The 18,479-nt window shown below is 40.1% G+C and overlaps 1 protein-coding gene across 1 annotated transcript; it reads left to right on the top strand.

Moving 5' to 3' along the window:
* Window positions 1-417: 417 nt before the first annotated feature.
* On the top strand, window positions 418-16,516 carry LOC309409298 (protein-lysine methyltransferase METTL21E-like; the record flags this gene model as incomplete). Its single annotated transcript, XM_082005431.1, is given in 5 exon segments — window positions 418-487; window positions 12,415-12,572; window positions 15,059-15,176; window positions 16,100-16,494; window positions 16,496-16,516. Coding segments are annotated over 5 exon segments (762 nt in total).
* Between the last annotated feature and the right edge of the window lie 1,963 nt (window positions 16,517-18,479).

Below are 18,479 nucleotides of genomic sequence, written 5' to 3'. Positions count from 1 at the left end.
ATAAGATTAGAACTTATTTTGCAATAAGGTGCTTTTTTTCTTCTTTTTCAGACATTTGTTGCTACCTTTCCTTTCGATCGTTTATAAGCCTACCAACCCTGATTTGAATTTAAAATTTCAAAAAATAGTTTTAAATGTTTATCAAAGCTCTTTTTTTTTTTTTTTTTTTTAATCTACTTGCTTTTTTCCCCCTCTTTGAGAGTGGTACAGTTGAACTAGTTTGCTGCTTCTGGTTCTTTCACGCTTTGAATACTGATATTTATGTGTCCACATGTCTATAAACAGAATTAAATTATAGCATAATACATGTAAAAATAATTTTAATTTTTTTGTGAAGTGTTATGTGGGGAAAAAAGGAATAAAGTAATTTTATTCCAGCATGCTTGTATTTCTCTGTCCCAGGTTTCGTGTCATAGTATGGATTTGACATCATCACAACATAATCATCTACAAAATGAACAGATAAGAGAATTGCAAAGACAAGAAGGTAAAACATTTCTTATTTCGCTATATTTTCTGTTGCATTTGGGAATATCGTTAAGTATAAGGAACAAGGTGTCTTGCAGACAGTGAGCTGTCTTCTCATTAATTTTTTCTGAGGAATTGTGTTTATGGCGCTTGCACAACAGATAGCGCTGTTGCAGCATTCCGTCTGTGCAGTCAGTATCTGCTATGCCGGCACGCTCTGATCCTACCAGTGCCTGGCATCTTGCCTGCAGCTGGTTCCAGGGAATGAAGCTGTGACTATGATCAAGCTCTTCAGGAGAGGTTTGTTTGCGGTGTGCCAGTTAAGGAGAACTGGTTATTACAAGCTTGGTTTCTGTCTAGACAGTCTCAAGCCTAATCTTCAAATACCTTCAGGGGCTTTTGGGAGCTTTTTCTCTTAACCAGGTTCATGGCTGCACATCTTTCAAGATTCTAAAGCATCACAAGTAGTCTCCTTTTCAGGGGTCCCCAGGAGTATACAAGGTTTAGGGCAAGAGCAGGTGTTGTTTTGGGATGGAGTCTAGTTATGGTCTACAGCTGAATGTGAAAGAAGGACGTTTGGTGGTTTTCAAAAATTATTTTATTTTTCATAATATTTTTTTTTTAAATCTCAGCTGAATCTTGGTCCGTGTAGAGCTGGGATTTTGGGCTTCTGCTTTTTCCAGAGAGCTCAGCGTCTGGTTTTGCTTTGCTACTTGTTCAGCAGGGCAAGGTGGAGCTTTGGGCATGACTGCAATACTTAAAAGTAATTATTTGCTTACTGAAACTAATGTTTGGTTTTTTGTTTTCAAATACCTTTTTCTTTTTTTTTTAAAAGTGCCCCAGATTGATGACCTTCTCTGGAAAGCTGTCACTGCACAAGAGGATGGTTGATAGGAATTGGTATAGACTGCTATTCCACAAAGCACTGTTCAAATTCCTTAATCTGGAGGTCGTCTTTAATTTGTTTAAATTGTGTAATTCTAACTTGAACAAAGAGCTCAAGTTGATCCTATGCAATGAAGCATGATTGTTGGGAGAAGAAATATCTTGAAGTATAAATATTAAAGATAGAACTATTAAAGACTGAAATATTGATGACTGTCATTATGTATTCTGTAGTACACAAGGGCTGAGGTAAAGTTGCACAGGCATTCCTATGCTTCTGCAAGCTTGGCTCTCTAATATTGACACTGTCTTCATTCAGGATTCCAGGCCAGGAGGAGTGAGTCTGCAAGTAATTTTTTTAGTTTTTGAATTATGAAAATAAATTGAGTTCTGGGACATTAGGTCAATGTATGCAAAATTAGTCAGTAGGGCAGAATCTTTAGATCAAATGGAGAAATACATTCCACTTAGCTAACAGAGTAACTGTTGATAACAATAGCAGGTGGTTCTCTTCCATGTCTAGAAACACTAGTTTAAGAGGATGAGGAGACATGAATGGAAAACAGGATATTTTTACAGTTTCATCTGACACCAGGTTTTGGCATATTAAATTCCATGCTAGGTTCTGGACGTGAAGGGTGCTGAACCCGCTGCACAGAGACTTAACCTGCTCAATCATCCTGAGCCTGTGCCTGCCTTGTTCTCATCCTTTTCCTCTGCAGTCTTCCCCATTCCCATCTCATTAACTTCACCTACCCAGTCTCAATCTCTGTTTCTTGGGGTTCTTATTCCAGTTCAGTTTATCTGCAAGTTCCAGTCTGAGCTCTCTATATTCAGTGCCTTCCCCTTTCCTTCTCAACTGGCTTGTCACAAGTTCTCCAGGTTAAAACTCCTTATTCTTGTTCATGGTTCCCATTACTACTGGTTCTCAGCTTACAGACAGGTCCTCACACAGTCTGATCTTTCCTCTGGTGTCTTTATCCAATCATTTCTCCATCACACCTGTGTCATTAGATGTCTCTCTCCTTTCTTCTCATGATTTCTCTTGATCTTTAGCTTTAACTCTCCTTGGCTAACCTTCTGAGATCAGATTCTACCACTCCCCTCTTAGTTTCTCGGGGTACTAAATTGCTTTACCACAGCCACATTATTTAAATTCACTCCAGAATAATTTTATCTCTGAAACAACAGGAGAAGAGCAAATTTCCAAGGCGTACTTGTCCTTGACACTCCATCATCTCACTTCACTTGGCCAGGGCTCAGTTTTTAATCCATAAATATCTGAGAAAATGCTGACCTGGTAACCTTCACATATCTCTGGGCACTTTAGAAAGGACACGCTTCTTCTACTCGCCATGCTTGACAGATGTCCTAATTGATGGCAATTCCTACCATCACTTCAAGTCTCTGGGTGGAGTCCAGAAAGGTGCCTTAAATGGGACATAGCTGGAATGGAGGCAAGTAAGCAGTAGCCTAAGCCTGCAACTTAGAAGTTAAGATATTCAGCTGGGAAGAGGGAGTGACTTTGTGTCTCATTCCTATTTCCTGCGTTACTTCTAAAGACATTTCTTACCTTTCTCACTCCATTCCTGACTGTTGTGGTTTAACCACAGCCTGCAACCAAGCACCACGCAGCCGCTTGCTTGCTCCCTCGCTCCGGTGGGATGGGGGAGAGAATCAGAAGAGTAAAAGTGAGAAAACTCGTGGGCTGAGATAAAGACAGTTTAATAGGGAAAGCAAAAGCCGCACACAGAAGCAAAGCAAAATGAATTCATTCACCGCTCCCTGTGGGCAGGCAGGGGTTCAGCCATCTCCAGGGAAGCAGGGCTCCGTCACGCGTAACGGTTACTTGGGAAGGCAGACGCCATCACTCTGAACATCCTCCCCTTCCTCCTTCTTCTCCCAGCTTTGGTCATGGTGCCGCATGGTATGGACAGTCCCTTTGGCCAGCCTAGGTCAGCTGTCCCGACCGTGCCCCCTCCCAGCTCCTTGTGCACCTCCCTGCTGGCACAGGATGGGGAGCTGAAAAGTCCTTGACTCAGTATAAGCGCAACAACTAAAAACATCGGTGTGTTATCAACGTTATTCTCATACTCAATCAAAACACAGCACTACACCAGCTATTAGGAAGAAAATTAACTCTATCCCAGCTGAACCCAGGACACCCACTGACGCTTTTCCCTTGACTTCAAAGACTTTGCTATAAAATGTGAAAAACTTTCTGGGACCAGAGCATGGAGCACAAGTCTGCCTCTTCACAGCTGAGTGCCCAGTTCATAGCTGGGCTTTTCCATGCTGTTTGTCCTTCTAACATGATTCTTGCAATCCTGGTTTCCTGATGGCCCACCTCTGGTGGTGATGGAGGGGAGGGAAAGTACCTGGTTGTGTAGGGTGGCTGAAACACAACACTTCGATGGGTGAGTTGTGAATTTGAATCCTTCTGAGGAAGGTCCAGCACCCAGTTCCTCCATTTTCTAAGTGTTTAAATTGCTGAACCATTCTTTATACAGTGGACTTTGCAATTAACAGTGCTGGTTAAAAAATTAGCCTATTTATACTATGTATAAATGACACTTTTTCTGTATCTTCCCACCACCTGCCTTCCCTTCTTTCCTCTTCCTCTTTTTTGTCTCTTAGGTTTGAATTATACTTCTATCTTTAAAAAAAAAAAGATGACAACCAAACAACCTCTTCCATTAATTCTCATCTCAAAAGCATTAAAACCCCCCAAAACTCATGGAGGTCACACCATTAGTTACCTAGATCTTTTTTCTTCACTGCAGGTTTGACCTGACATATCAGAACTCAAATTCCCTCAGGCAACAAGCTGTCTCCAAACAAAAAAGACTAAAAGAGGTAGTGGGGAATAAGACTTGAGTATAACCCAATTAAGGAGTGATTAGAGCTAAACTACACCTTCACAGCAAATCAGAATAGTCTAAAAATACCTGTTCTTTGAATTTACCTCTTGGCTATCTTACAGTAACTTATCTCTGAGCAATTTTATTTGAAAGTGGCAGCATTCAAATGCTGGAGTAAACATCCGGTGTACTAATTTGAATTAGCACTTCTCTGTTCCTTTTCTCTCTCCCCAACAAGTAGACCTGCTTTTGCTGAAGACATTACTAAACTCAGATGGAAGCTTCTTGTGTATGGATAGAACAGAAGTTGGAGGCAACACTTAAGTAATTAAAGCATGCGTTAACTCTGTAGAGAAGTCTGTAACATACTCTCTCCTCTCAGCCATGTGCCTGTACTTCCTGTTTTCCCCTTTGCAGTAGCTGCATTTCAACAATGAATTTAATATTTCTCAACTGGCACACAAAAAAGTTGGTATATTCGCATGGTTTGGTGTTGTTAGGTTACTTTCAGGTCCTTTCCTCGAAGAAATATTTCAGACATCCAGAATTATTGGTAGGGGAAAATTGGTAGGCGTTTTGTTGAGTCCCTTCTGTTCCTCTGGCTGTGGTACTTGGTGTTTTCTGGCATGTCTTTACACGGAAGACCAGGCAAAGTAAAAGATGTGAAAGGTTAAACTAGACAATGGCTTACAGTGTCTAAATTATTTGTCCAGAGCCTTCCTATCCATCAGAAAATTGGCTGTTGGCCTTTTATAACGTACATTAGACCATCTAATTTAGGAAGACAGCCTGCTTTTGTAGTCAAAAGGGAATCATTTAGTTATCTTTAGAGATTAAATAGCTGCTGAGCCTAGACCTGAAGACTCTGTTTTCCGTGATAGACAAACATGATGAAGTAACAAGGGAAGTACTTGGCACATTTGAATTCATTATATGTTCATGAGATAATCTGACTGCGGTACTTCTGTTTTCAGCCTTCTAATGGTTTTAGATGACTCGTGACTTGGTTGGGGCTGGGATATCAGTGGTGTGAATTTCAAACTGAAAGTGCACCTCTCAAGCTTGGGTAAATACATGGACTGGACACTGCGAGGATACCCCTCTCCTGTTCTCGTCTCCTCATGCTCTGAGCTAATTGCATCTTGTCTCTTGGCTGAGAAGAGACTCTCTGGGGGTGGCAGTTTTGTATTTCAAAGTATAAAGTTCCAAGCATTATATTACCCTGACGTAGTATCTCAGATTAATCAATATAATATACCTCATCATTGCCATCACTTCAGCAGTTTGAGCTTGTAATGAATGTATTAGAATGCCTGCATTCGGCTACGTGATCATTTCCCTCTTTGTAGGTAGGGATAAAGTAAGGAAAAAGTAACTATACGTAGTTTAGATAAGCACTGGAACAGTACTTTCCTTTATATTCTTAGAAAGGTGTAGGTTACATCTGACTTCTGGAAAGTCAAGGGCATGATTAGATTTCCCTCCTAATCCCTTCCTTTAAGGGTCCTTAGGTTGTAATGGAATGGAATGAGATAAAAATAAGTGGGATAAAATAAAGATACTAAAGTGATACCACCTGGAATCTGGGGACTATTCTGTGATTCAGGATTGTGTATGTTTCCATGGAGCTGTCTGTAATGCTTGCAAGATGAGGGCTCTGGTCCAGAAATGTTAGTAGCTCAGTAAAGATTGTGAGACCCAAGAGTCCTTTAGAATTGGGACCTAATGTAGATGTTCCGTCCAGAGGATAGTGGCCAACAGCTCAATGTCCAGATGGATATTGGTGATGAGCGGTGTCCCTCAAGGGTCTATACTGGGACCAGTACCCTTTAATATCTTCATCAGTGACACAGAAAGTGGGATCAAGTGCACCCTCAGCAGGTTTGCAAGTGACACCAAGCTGAGTGATGTGGCTGACACGCCTGAGGAACAGGTTGCCATCCAGAGGGATCTGGACAAGCTTAAGGAATGGGCCCGTGTGAACATCATGAGGGCAGGGTCCTGCACCTGGGTTGGGGCATCCCCTGGTATCAATATGGGCTGGGGGATGAAGGGATTGAGAGCAGCCCTGCCGAGAAGGACTCGGGGGTCCTGGTGGTTGAAAAGCTGGACATGAGCCAGTAATGTGCGCTTGCAGCCCAGAAGGCCAACTGTATCCTGGGCTGCATCCAAAGCAGCGTGGCCAGCAGGTCGAGGGAGGGCATTCTGCCCCTCTACTCCGCTCTAGTGAGACCCCACCTGTGTCCAGCTCTGGAGCCCTCAGCACAGGAAAGGCATGGACCTGTTGGAGCGGGTCCAGAGGAGGCCACAAAAATGATCAGAGGGATGGAACACCTCTCCTATGAGGCCAGGCTGAGAGAGTTGGGGTGGTTGCACCAGGAAGAGAGGAGTCTCTGGGGAGACTTGATTGCAGCCTTCCAGTACTTAAAGTGGGCTGATAAGAAAGATGGGGACAGAATTTTCAGCAGGGCCTGTAGTGATAGGACAAGGGGTAATGGTTTTAAAGTAAAAGAGGGCAGATTTTGACTAGATATAATGAAGAAATTTTTCACCATGAGGGTGGTGAAACACTGTCACAGGTTGCCCAGAGAGGTGGTAGATGCCCCATCCCTGGCAACTTTCACGGTCAGGTTGGACGGGGCTCTGAGCAACCTGATCTAGTTGAAGCTGCCCCTGCTCATTGCAGGGGGTTGGACTAGATGACCTTTAAAGGTCCCTCCCAACGCAAAGATTCTGTGATTCCATGATTTGGTGTAAACTTCTACTGAGCTATTGGAAATACCCAGATGGATTCACAGGGCTACCTTCTGATGGTTCCTATCAGTGTAGTAATGTAATTCTTCTCTCTTACAATTACAGAACTGGTTGCAAATGCGTTCCCTTACTGACCTTTCAGCAGGTATCTTGATTGTTGAGATGGATATGTATATGTAATTTATATTACATATAATATGCATATATTACATCTATAAAATGCATCAGGAATCTTTACTTTGATATATATATAAAATACATTCTTGAATCTTTACTTTGGATTACTCCAGTTCCGTGTGTCCAGAGTGGGGAGATTTGAAGAGTCGTGGCTATCACGAATTCTTGGAACTTTCTCTCATGTACTACTCAATCAGTAATATCAGCACAGGTAATCCTCCTGTGCTCAGCAAGCTCATAGGCAATTGCTGAGAAGTCTTAGAGGAACCATGTACATCTTCACAGGCTGTTGATATATGGTTTTTAAGATATTTGTAAGTACAGGCTTAAATGGTAAATTTAAAATCTAAACTCTACAGGTGAGACTATACTGCTTCTGAAGAAGGGAGAATATGTTGCTGTAAGGCTGAACTTTGTCAGGTCAAGTTCATGCTAAAGGTTTGGATTTCATTCCTTTTGCCAGCTGGAGAAGATCCATCAAAGCAGGGAGATGGCTGGGTCCGATTTCCTTATCACCTTGGGCTGTGACACCATTTGACCTCAAGAGATTAAGTAAGGCCAGGCCAGCACTTGAAAGAGACTAATCTGTTTGGTTTTTTTTCTCTGTAGGTTGTTTTGATGGATCACTGGGTGAAACTATTGTTTCTGAATTAATGCTGTCCTAATCCATTAGAAAAGTACTTGGAGGATGTTCTGTTTACTCTGTGTGCTATTTGTGAATGAGTCTGAAAATGCGGATTGACTGTTGGTAAATTCTTCACAGCTTCTATGTGGAAGGGTCATTTTACTTTCTTTTTATAGCCACATTTTAATTCAGGTATCCAGACAGTGGTATCTATTTTTAAAAATATGATTTTAACTCAGACCCCTTGTCTTTGCTGCTTTTCCTGCATTTTAAGTGCTGTTTAACAGTGCCTGTCTCTGTTCCCTTTTTATTCAGTGGAGAATGCATTAATGTAGGCAGTATCATTAGTTATGCCGTGAGAGGTTTAACATATGCTATTAATTGATGGAAGATACCCAAGTGAATTTTAATGTTAACGTTTCCTGATGGAGCTGTATGCTCCCAAGCATGATGATAATTGGTGTAAACGGAACAGCTAGCTGATCATGGAGCATGTTTCTAAACAGGTGCGATTTCTACTCATTCCAAGCAAAAAGTGTGAAGATAAATATAACCTAAGGACCATTCCTGTGATTTGCTTCATTGTTGAAGAAAAAGATGCTGCAGTTTACAGCTTGTTTCATTCTGAGCTGGTCTATCTCCTGTTATTTTCCCTCTGCCTTTCCTTCCCCACTTGAAGGACTTCTCCAACTCTCTCAGGAGAACTCATGTCCTTTTCTTTCTTTAGGTTTTCTTCTAATATAAAACATTTCATTTGACATTTGAATTTGTCAGCAAAATCCTCTGGTTCCCTATACAAGATTTTGCAGCTTGATGCGCATTTCTCTAACTAACCTGCCGCTAACTTCACAACTCCAGTCTTCCACATGATTTAGTATGTCTCTTTGGAAAACTATGTTCGCATTTTAGTGGTAATAATGATGATTGCTTTGCCTTTGAGAATTATGTTTACGCTGTTTTCTTGATGATGTGGTTGATATAGTGCAAGATGTGTCAGCAGTATGACTTTTCTCCCTCAACCCTGATATTAACTTAAAATCAAGGGAGTTCGAAGAACATGCTCCAAAGATGTTAGATTTTTATGATAAACAATACTTTACCTGAAATATTTCAAAGAACACTATAAGAAATTAACCTATTTGGCAGAAAGTCTTAAGAAACTTAAGGACATTCAAATTCTATTTCAAGAATTTGGGGCATGTATAGATGGGAACTTCTTTTTGAACACAAGTTCAAGACCAAAGGAGTGCTGTTTCACTAATAAAAATTGTCTCAATTTCTGTATGTTACCTAAACAGCCTCAGATTGTCTCATCTTAACGTAAAGAAGGTTCTCACACCTGAAACTCCAGTGGTTTCTGTGTATACATGCTCATGCAAAGAGATGAATAGGCTGAAGTCATTCTATGTATATACCACTTCCATGCCTCCTGAAAGCACAGAAGAGGAGGGAGGGCAAACCTACCTGGTCAAACCCAGGCAAAAGAAGAAGGGAGGAACCAGTCCTAGCAGACCTTTAAGCTCTGACAGTTTAATATTGCTGGAAGTGCCCACTAAGCACTTCCATTTTTACAAGAATTGAGAGCCAGGTCAGTCAAGCCTCCTTTTCTCTTGTCTCAGGCTATTCTACTGATGAGTCAGCTCTTGTCTTAAAATGTCATTGAAATCCATTCATGGAGTCCTAATTCCAAGAATTTTTCTTCATGAACAAGAGAATATGGACTAACGCAGAGATAAACACTTTAGGAGAATAACTTTCTATCAGGGTTTTACATGTGTTATCAAGAAACTAGTTTGATCAAAGTACCAGCAGAATTCTCTCAGTGTTTGCAAGTATTAAAAGACTTCATCTCCCTTGAATTTTGCTTACTGTGATAACAATTTTCTTGTTGCTTGAAGGGTATACCAGTAGTTAGTTATTTTTCTGTTCTGACTGCTCTGAAGGCAGTTACAGAAAAAATAACTTATTTCCCTTTGGGCAGTCCCACAGGAAGTTTAGTTATTCTGAAAGATATAAAGCAGAAAATAGAAGGGTGCCTTTTGCAGTATGAAGGGAAACTTGTATGTAAGTAAGCAAATCTGACTAAAAGTCAGCACTCCTTATTTTGTCAGCACTCTTTGTTGGAATCATCCTGGTCCTGATAAAATTTCTCATTAGGGTTTTGAAGCCTGTCTGCCATATGATGTCTCTGATGAAACAAATACTCTTTTTGATTCTCCACACTGGTAAGATCTTCTTAAGGGGAAGACAAAAATATAACAATTATGTAAACTTCTCCAGATAACCCACCTGGGGGATTACCAAAGGGATAAGATGGCCCAAGATTTAAGTGGTGTTATTAATCAGCAGATTTGGGATTCTTCTTTCAGGAGTGTGGACAGTTTAGCTCAGGTAGGGAGCAGTGGCCTACAAAACTCTGTTAGTACAGGTGCTATGCAAGCCTTAAGTAGATTGCTGATAATGTAGGGAATAGGTGGGAAATGCTTATTGTGCACTAGAGCACTATACTGCTAAAGTTTTATGGATCTTCTGGCAGAAGCTTTATAAGGTAAGACTTGATAAGTTACGGCTTCTTAACAAAATTGGATCCAAAACAGATGTCAAGGGAGGAAGAATCAAGAAAAAATGGTTGTAATTGGGAGGTAGTAGAAGGAGTAGCTTTTTACTTCCACAGCTAGTACTGATCACAGAACAAGATCAGACTGCTCTAAGCAATCAGAGAAGATTAAAAGCGCGCCATATCTGGTATGCCTGGAAACAGGATGATGTATCAAATGCACTTATGATATGTGTAATAAGACAGCTTCATATTAATTCTTTCGTAAGAAAAGATTAATTTTGCCCTGGAGCAGCATTCCTTTGGCACTTAACTCATGTTTGTACAGAGTTCCCTGCTTGCAGGCACAATGACGCATGTGTTTTCTCTCAACTAACATCTTAAAATATCATATTTTCAATGTTGACTATTTTATTTGAGTTACCTTTATAAAATGATACTGTTTATATTTTTTCTAGTAGTATATGCGCTACGTTATGTTTAATTTTGCTGTATCTCATGATTAGGGTTACCCCCCCCAAGATATTCTTGGATTGCAGTGGGTTGGTTATGCTTTTCGTTGTTGGGAGCTTTTGTTTGTTTTTCTTTTTTTAACTTTCAGATTATTTCTTAGTGTCAACATACTAAGACTGAACATGAGTGTTTTTGCTTTATTTTCCTTGTTTGTTGCTGTTCTCTAGTTTGCTCTGATGCTTAGAGTAAGCTGAGTTACAAGCTTGAAGCACTGGCTAATGAGCCTGAGCATCTTCCTGATGTGTTGTTGTTTGATATCATCTCTTTCATTGTTCACCCCTGCTTTTGTTCCTTGGTCCTTCTATCACAAGTAAAGGAGAGAGACTTTGTCAATAGGTTATATTTTTTATCAATAGGCAATAAAAATATTGAGGCATATGGCAGAAAAATGACAACACATGAGGCCACCATGTCCTGTGATTGCAGTGATTTGAGGGGGAAGAAAAGGTGAATAATCATTTGGTAGACCAATGTGTTTTGTGCTCATGAAAACACAAATATTTTCATTTTTAATAGCCATTGGGCCTGCAGCTTCCATGCAGATCCCGGTCTTGATATCTGTGATTTCAGTGATAACTGCAGGCTTGATACAGAAACTCTGCTTTGGACAAGACGGTAACCCTGTTGTCTAAATCTCTAGCATGCTTTTTAGGAGGTGTACCTTGTAAACATGTTTTGCTTTAGCTCATTTGCCAAGAGATCATAGTTGGCTGTGAAAGCAAATTTCCTGTGACAACTTGGAATGATTCTAGACTTTGCGAAGAAAATGCTCTGGACAGCTTCACTTACCTTTTTTTTTTGTTTTGTTTTGTTTTTGTTTTTTTGTAACATTGTAGTGCAGCTTTGTGTGATGATGACAAAACTGAAACTGGCTTGGTATTCAGCTAAAAAAGAGTGAATCCTCTCCTGTTAGAGTTATCTGGGATTATGTGAGCTGTCATAAATATCCTTTGCTTAGCAACAGGGGTGGCATTCAGGGTATCAAGCCAACTGGAAATAATCCCTCTGACAGAGCTCTGTTGGGGTGGGTGGATAAGCTTTCCTGACAGCACTAGTGCTTTCGCTCCTGTCTGTCATAATTTGTGTTGCTAGGATCTGTTTCACAAGTTCTGTGACAGACTTATAAATGATACTGTGGCTCCTTTTGTTTACTGTCAAAAGAACCATATTGTGGGGAAAGTGAACAGTAAAAGGACATAGAAAATAATAAAAACCCCAGGCACATAAAACTGTGAGTGTCTATACTAGGGCAACTGTTCTTGAAGGGAAAAAGCAGTTAAAAAATTTCCTTCGGATTGCTGAAATGGAAGGTAATATATGGTAACATTCCACTTCTTTACTTTTTATGAACTTGGCTTCTTCAGCAAAATCGGAAAGAAATTATTTATTCATAAACTGAAAATGTCAGTTAGAATTCAGGAGACTTCCCACGTACCATGCTATTAATGGTGGAATGTGTTTTTATTCACAGACAAAATTCACATGCTTGCTTCCAAATCAGCTTTTCAGTATAAATTGGTAGTTTCATTATCAGTTCACTCAGCCTGCTTGACCTTTTGCACTTTTGCTTCCAGGGGAAAAAGAAGATGAACAGATAGTTGCAGAAATCATGAGAAGGCGTTTTTTTCCTGCTCTTATAACTCATAAGGCCTGGGAAGGCTTTCACTTTGCTGGCCATGAGATAAGAATTACAGAAGCCACTGATTGTTATGGGGCAGTCGTCTGGCCATCGGTACAATATTTATGCAGTATTGTTTTGTGGTTTTTTTTAGTTTTGGAGTCTTCTAGCACTTTTAATATGTTTTGCATGATAAATGTGTTTTGTTGTATGTTGTAAACCCAAGGAAAACATTCTGCACTTCTCTCTCTCTGTTCTGCAAATCCCAAACCTGAATTTATCTGGGTTTTGTGCAGATTCCTCATTTCAAAACTTAAATGGTATTTCTTGTTTGTGCCCCTATCACACAAGAAGTAGGATCTTCTGTCCCCTCCTCACCTATCAGTAATTTTTGATCCTACTGTCCAGTTTTAAGGAAACATGGCAGTCTTATGATGATTACATTTCTGTACATTTTATAAATACAGATGGCTGTATAGTAGGCAGATCCAGGTTGTGGAAACAGCTGTGATGTGACCTCACAAGGTATTAACACTCATAGAAGCTACTCAACCTACTCATGTGAGAAACAAATTTACCTTGCAAATATGCAGACAGGGGAAAAGGTTCGGCTGGAGCTTTCAGTTTCTTAAACAGCCAGAAGTCTAGTGGGAGAGAACTGTTGTCCTTGGCTCTTGATATAAGAACCGTCAACGTGCCCACCATACAAAAAGCCTTCTTCAAGGTTTTGAATCTGTGCAATGCAGTTAATTGACTGTTTTGAAATAATTAAGAGTGAAAGAAACCACTGCTGTCAGGGAGGTGCCACGATGCACCATAGACACTTGCGGCATTCAGAGAACATTCCTGAAACAGAAACATCTCCAGGAGCCCCTATAGGAGGGAGAGGACTAAAGCCCAGGAGACTCCGTTTCTGTCCCAACAGTATCAGCCTCCTAGGATCATACAATTTTAAGAAGTATGGCCATAGTTCAGCTGAGGAGAGTTAGCATATTCTGCTGTTTTGAAGTCCAAACAATTTTCCTTGTCTTAGCAGACCTGGACAAGTCATTTGTACTGTATCTCTTAGTGGCCTCAGTGCATGTCTTCAGGTAAATCTTGGCTGACTGCCATTTATTCTCACAAAATCATGGGCTATACTGAAAAGCATATTTTTTTTCTGGAAAGGTTTAGCCAGTTTTGCTGTAGAAGGCAGGTGGCACTTCTGTCTGTGTCTCTTCATGTTCTCCCTTCCTTTTCCATCCAGTAGTATTTGAACTCTGCTGAAAACATCAGCCAAATTTAAGGAAAATAAAGTTTCTACATGTTTCAGGCAAAGGAAGGTAGATTTCAAAGTTTCCCTAATTTAAGCCATAGAAATGTTGATCCTGCCAGCCAGTTTCTACAACAGAATATGGCAAAACGCAGAGGGAAGAAATCATAGGAATATATGGAACTAACAAGAAATCTTAATATAATGTGTTTTTAAATGTCAGTCAGACATCCATCACAGTCTTTAGGAACCTGGCTTTAATTAGTACTGGTGCCCACAGACTTATTTCTGTATCAATGCTTTTTTGATTATGAGATATATGTAAGTTTCCATAAAAACCCTTCTCTTTTTGTTCTGAATTAAGAGTTAGAAAGCAAATATTTGTTTGAATTTCTAGCATGTTAACATTGGGTCAACAGACCTCCTGTTCCTTTTCTTCTACTGCTTAGTTTGTTAAAAGCAAAACTAAGAGCATAATTTTGCTGTGCAAGACTAAGCTACTAATAATTACCTTTCCAAATGGTCGTCTGTATTGCAAGATGATGTGGCAACCATCATATGCATTTGTCCATGGAGACTATATAATTATTGATGTCTGGGAAAAAAATGTGGGACATAAACTGGAAACTGTCTTTGCCAGAGAAATAAAATTAGCAATTTCTATTTCAACAGTGATCTAAAATTCACTGGTCAGTACGAGACAGGGCAGAAAAGCTGAAGAAGCATCTTAATCGCAGTTTGTAAATGCAGATATAAGGAGTCTGTTTTAGAGGGCTTGTTGTGGCTTTGCTATAAAAGTTTGCTGAGCTTAACAAGGTGAGCACATAGAAGCTGAAAACAAACTGAACTGGAAGAAAAGGGGTAAATCTATTGGTCCCTTTTGAATCATTATGGTAATTAATTATTGTTAGAAATTATTAACTATCGGGAGAGCTTACCAAGGGTGGTTGTGGATTTTCTCTCACAAGCAGTCCTTATATCAAGATGTCTTTGTGAAGGACACATTTTAACTCAGCCAGAAGTAAGTGCAGTTATAAGCAGGAATTGCTGACTGGAATTTTATAGCTCATGTTCTGCAGTGTGACAGATTAGATAATTGCACTTGTTCCTTCTGGCTGTAATGCTTTGCAAGCCTATATTGAGGCATGTTGTGGCATTTATTTTGTCAGCCTATAGAGCTCAAAGATCGTAGTGAGCTGTGATCCTTTAGGGACAGTGCTTGAATGAATATTGCTCATTTGAACAGATGTGAATTTTTTTGCATGCTTTTAAATGACAATGCATGTTTAAGTGAAGGGATTTATTTAATTTGTTTGTTCAGTATGTTCATGGATTCCTTCCCCTACAGGCTCTTGTTCTGTGTTATTTTTTGGAAACTAATTCTAAACAATACAACTTGGTTGACAAAAATGTGATTGAAATTGGAGCTGGAACTGGGTTGGTCTCCATAGTAGCCAGTTTACTGGGTGAGTACATGCTATTGCTCTTATGCTCTTGGAAACATCTCTCAGAGGAATACCGGAGGACAAAGGAAATGACTCAGTTCTTATAAAACACTGCTGTTGGAATGTTTCCAAGAGCAAGAAAAAGTAAATTCCAAAAGGCTTGTTTGGAAAACTGCTACTTTTTTTCTGTAAAGCTGTGAGTGTGTTGATGCAGTAAAGGATGTCCCAGTAGATGATGTTGTCATTGCAGTGTTAAACAGGGGACCAAACCAAGAAACTAGTGGCCTCACAGGATGCCAGTGGCAACCAAATGGAGCCAGATGTAGGTATGACCAATGCATCAAGGAAGGTGATTGACTGAACAGCTCTTGGATGCCAGGTCGCTTTCTTTCCATTTGTGTTCAGCATTTTCTTTCAGCAACTGATCAGCAACTTGATTTTTCTGCTACAGACACTGTTGTGTTTTCTCTTACGGTAGCCTATTCTTCCTCAAGAGTAATCCAGATGAGTGACTTCTGCTTTTTAACAGAATTTTAGCTTTCTGTAGTCTGGGAAAGATTCTTCCTATGTGAAAAGGAAAGAACCTGAGGCAATGCTTAAATCTCATGCTGACTTCCTGGAGTCAGTAACTGGTACTCTTCGACCCTTAGTTGCTCACTGTATTTTTAACCAATATGGTATCAAGATGGAGTAAGTATCTGATTTCTCCCCACCCATCCTCAGCTGCATTTAGATGTCAGTCTGTAGAGTAGAGCTACTGGGAACCAAATATTTATTTTAAGCACAATAGCTAAGAGCTGTTGGGAGCATTTACATTGTTCCGTTCCTCTCAGTGGGAGCTACCTGGTAAAATCAGTTCCTTGTGTAAGTGGCTTTTGTGAATGGGCTTTTACTCAAGTCTTGAACTATATTCAAAGATTATGTTTGTTTTCTCCCTGTCACAGGTGCACTTGTCACTGCCACTGATTTGCCAGAACTGCTGGGAAACCTTCAGCACAACATTCTCCAAAATACAAAGCTGAAATGCAAGCACCAGCCTTGTGTTAAGGAATTGTCTTGGGGAATTGATCTGGAAAAGAACTTTCCTAGGTCTTCCTGTCACTTTGACTACATTATGGCTGCTGATGTAGTTTATCACCATCCCTTCCTGGATGAACTCCTCCTAACTTTTGATCACTTGTGCAAGAATGACACTGTTATTCTGTGGGCTATGAAATTTAGGTTGGACAAAGAGAACCAATTTGTGGGCAGATTTCAGACACTGTTTGACTTAGAGGTGATTTTTAATTTCCCCAGTTTGAACATAACCTTGTATAAGGCAATGAGGAAAGGCAGGATGAAAGCCAGACCTTCCAAATTGATGGTCTGAAAGAGGTACAGGGAGGTGGCAGTTTCAGCTGTTCTGCAGCTTGTTCTCTTTTTAATAATTTCCATGGTAGTTGCTGCTAACACCTGCGTGAATGACATTTTTAGAGATAGCTAAAACAAAACATCCCTGACAAATTCCTACATTCAATTTGCCGGTAGTTTTATACACAGAAGAAATATATCTTTGAAGTTTTCTTGATTTTTATGTGCTAAGCTGACAACACTAAAAACTTTCACAAGTCTTACCATTATTGTTGTGGGTCATGCAATGATTATTTCCAATAACTTTCAACTTTGAAGGGTGTCTTATAAAACAAACTAATCATTTAAAACTTATGACTATGATAAATTTTTGTATTTAAGAGTTGTGATGTTACATCTTGTTGTGGTGGTGATCTTTCCCCATTCTCACTATCATGTAAATAGCCTTTGAATAGCCTTTATAGGACATTAAATTAACTGACACCCCAGCATGGGAAATACACTCATTATAAAGGGACAGAATATATTAGTTACCCTTTGATTTAATGATTATGCTTCCTTCCCCTTCCATTTTTTATTTAGATTTAGGGATTCTTCAACAGATAGCCACACACATGAGTCAAGAGGGAGTTAAATGTTTTGTTGCTTGAACAAAGGTCTTGGGCAAGAAGAGTACAGCATATCACCAACTGCCCTTTGCAAAGACCTTAAATTCTTGGAGGTCTGTTCCTCCAAAAATAGACGGTTATCTGGACCTCAGGGAGCAACAATGGAAAAACGGCAGTGGCCATTGAAGAGAGGAGTTTTGTACTGCTGGCTGGTGGTGACTGGAGGTAGAAAATTAAACCAGCCTGACACAGTGTGGCTGAGGCATGGGCAGCCTTTTTTTGTTGTTGTAGTATGGGCAAACAAAATATTTTTCTCCTAACTGCTCAGTATTCCCTGTTCCTGTTTTCAGTGGTCAGATTAATGTCCTTGAAAGCCTATTAGACAGCGTTCTTTTGGGATGATTAATAAAATTATTCTTTGCACACCCTGTATTTTCTGATTCTGTTTGTAACCGAGTGTAAGACACCTTCAACTCACTTGCAAGCTAGAGAAGCAAACCCAGCTCATGTGCTAATGTCCAGGCAGAGCTTTACCACTTCTGCTGTAGCTGGCAATTACTCTAGTACTATGAGGGCTCTGGGGGCTGTCAGTCTTTATCTTTTTAGCCCCAATGTGTATTGCCTCCAGGAGTTTTTTATGTATTGTCACATTTGAACATTTTTTATGACTTCCAGAACATACTAGTGATTGTACTTCTTCTTTGTGACAGATGCATGTTACTTATTTACTCCACTGCCTGGCACAAGTATGGAGGCAGAGCTATGGTAAATGACTGGTATAAATGGAAGGTACTCTTACTCCCAGATGAACGTTTGGTTTTCTTGGGACAAAGGTGCTCAGCATTAGAGATGAAGTGTTAAAGAGAGGGAGTCTGAGCTGTCAAGTTTTTCCAGTGGGAGCTGGAAATCCCATATGTGAAAGGAGGTGGTGAAGAGAATTTTGGGGGGAGGATGGATGAGGATGTGGCAAGAGGGATCTGGAGTTGGAGGGAGGATTGCAGAGAAAAGGTAGCTATAGGGAGAAGGTGAGACAGAGGAAGAGAAAGAGAAGAGGTGGCAACAGTGAGACTGGCTTCAAAGAGGGTTAGGAACCATAGCACAAAGGTAGACCATCTTTCTTGCTACTGAGTGTAGGAGGGGGCATCCTTGGTGAGCCATGGAGGATGACTCTGTGATAATACTAGAGCAATGAGCATATCTTAGCCCAGGATAGCAAAATGAGAAGAAAGGAAGCCAAGTACATTGACTCTACTTTCTGGCTCTCCTGCTGGGAGATCATATGTAAGACTATGACTTGGAGGTTATTAATGAAAATCTTCTAATCCTCATCAGTTAGTTTCCTGTTGCATGGTTTGTACGTATAAGA

Source organism: Phaethon aethereus (assembly GCF_964289735.1).
Source record: "Phaethon aethereus genome assembly, chromosome: 1".
Classification (NCBI taxonomy): Eukaryota; Metazoa; Chordata; class Aves; order Phaethontiformes; family Phaethontidae; genus Phaethon; species Phaethon aethereus.
Note: the sequence above shows the minus strand (reverse complement) of the source record. Positions and strands in the feature narration are given on the sequence as shown.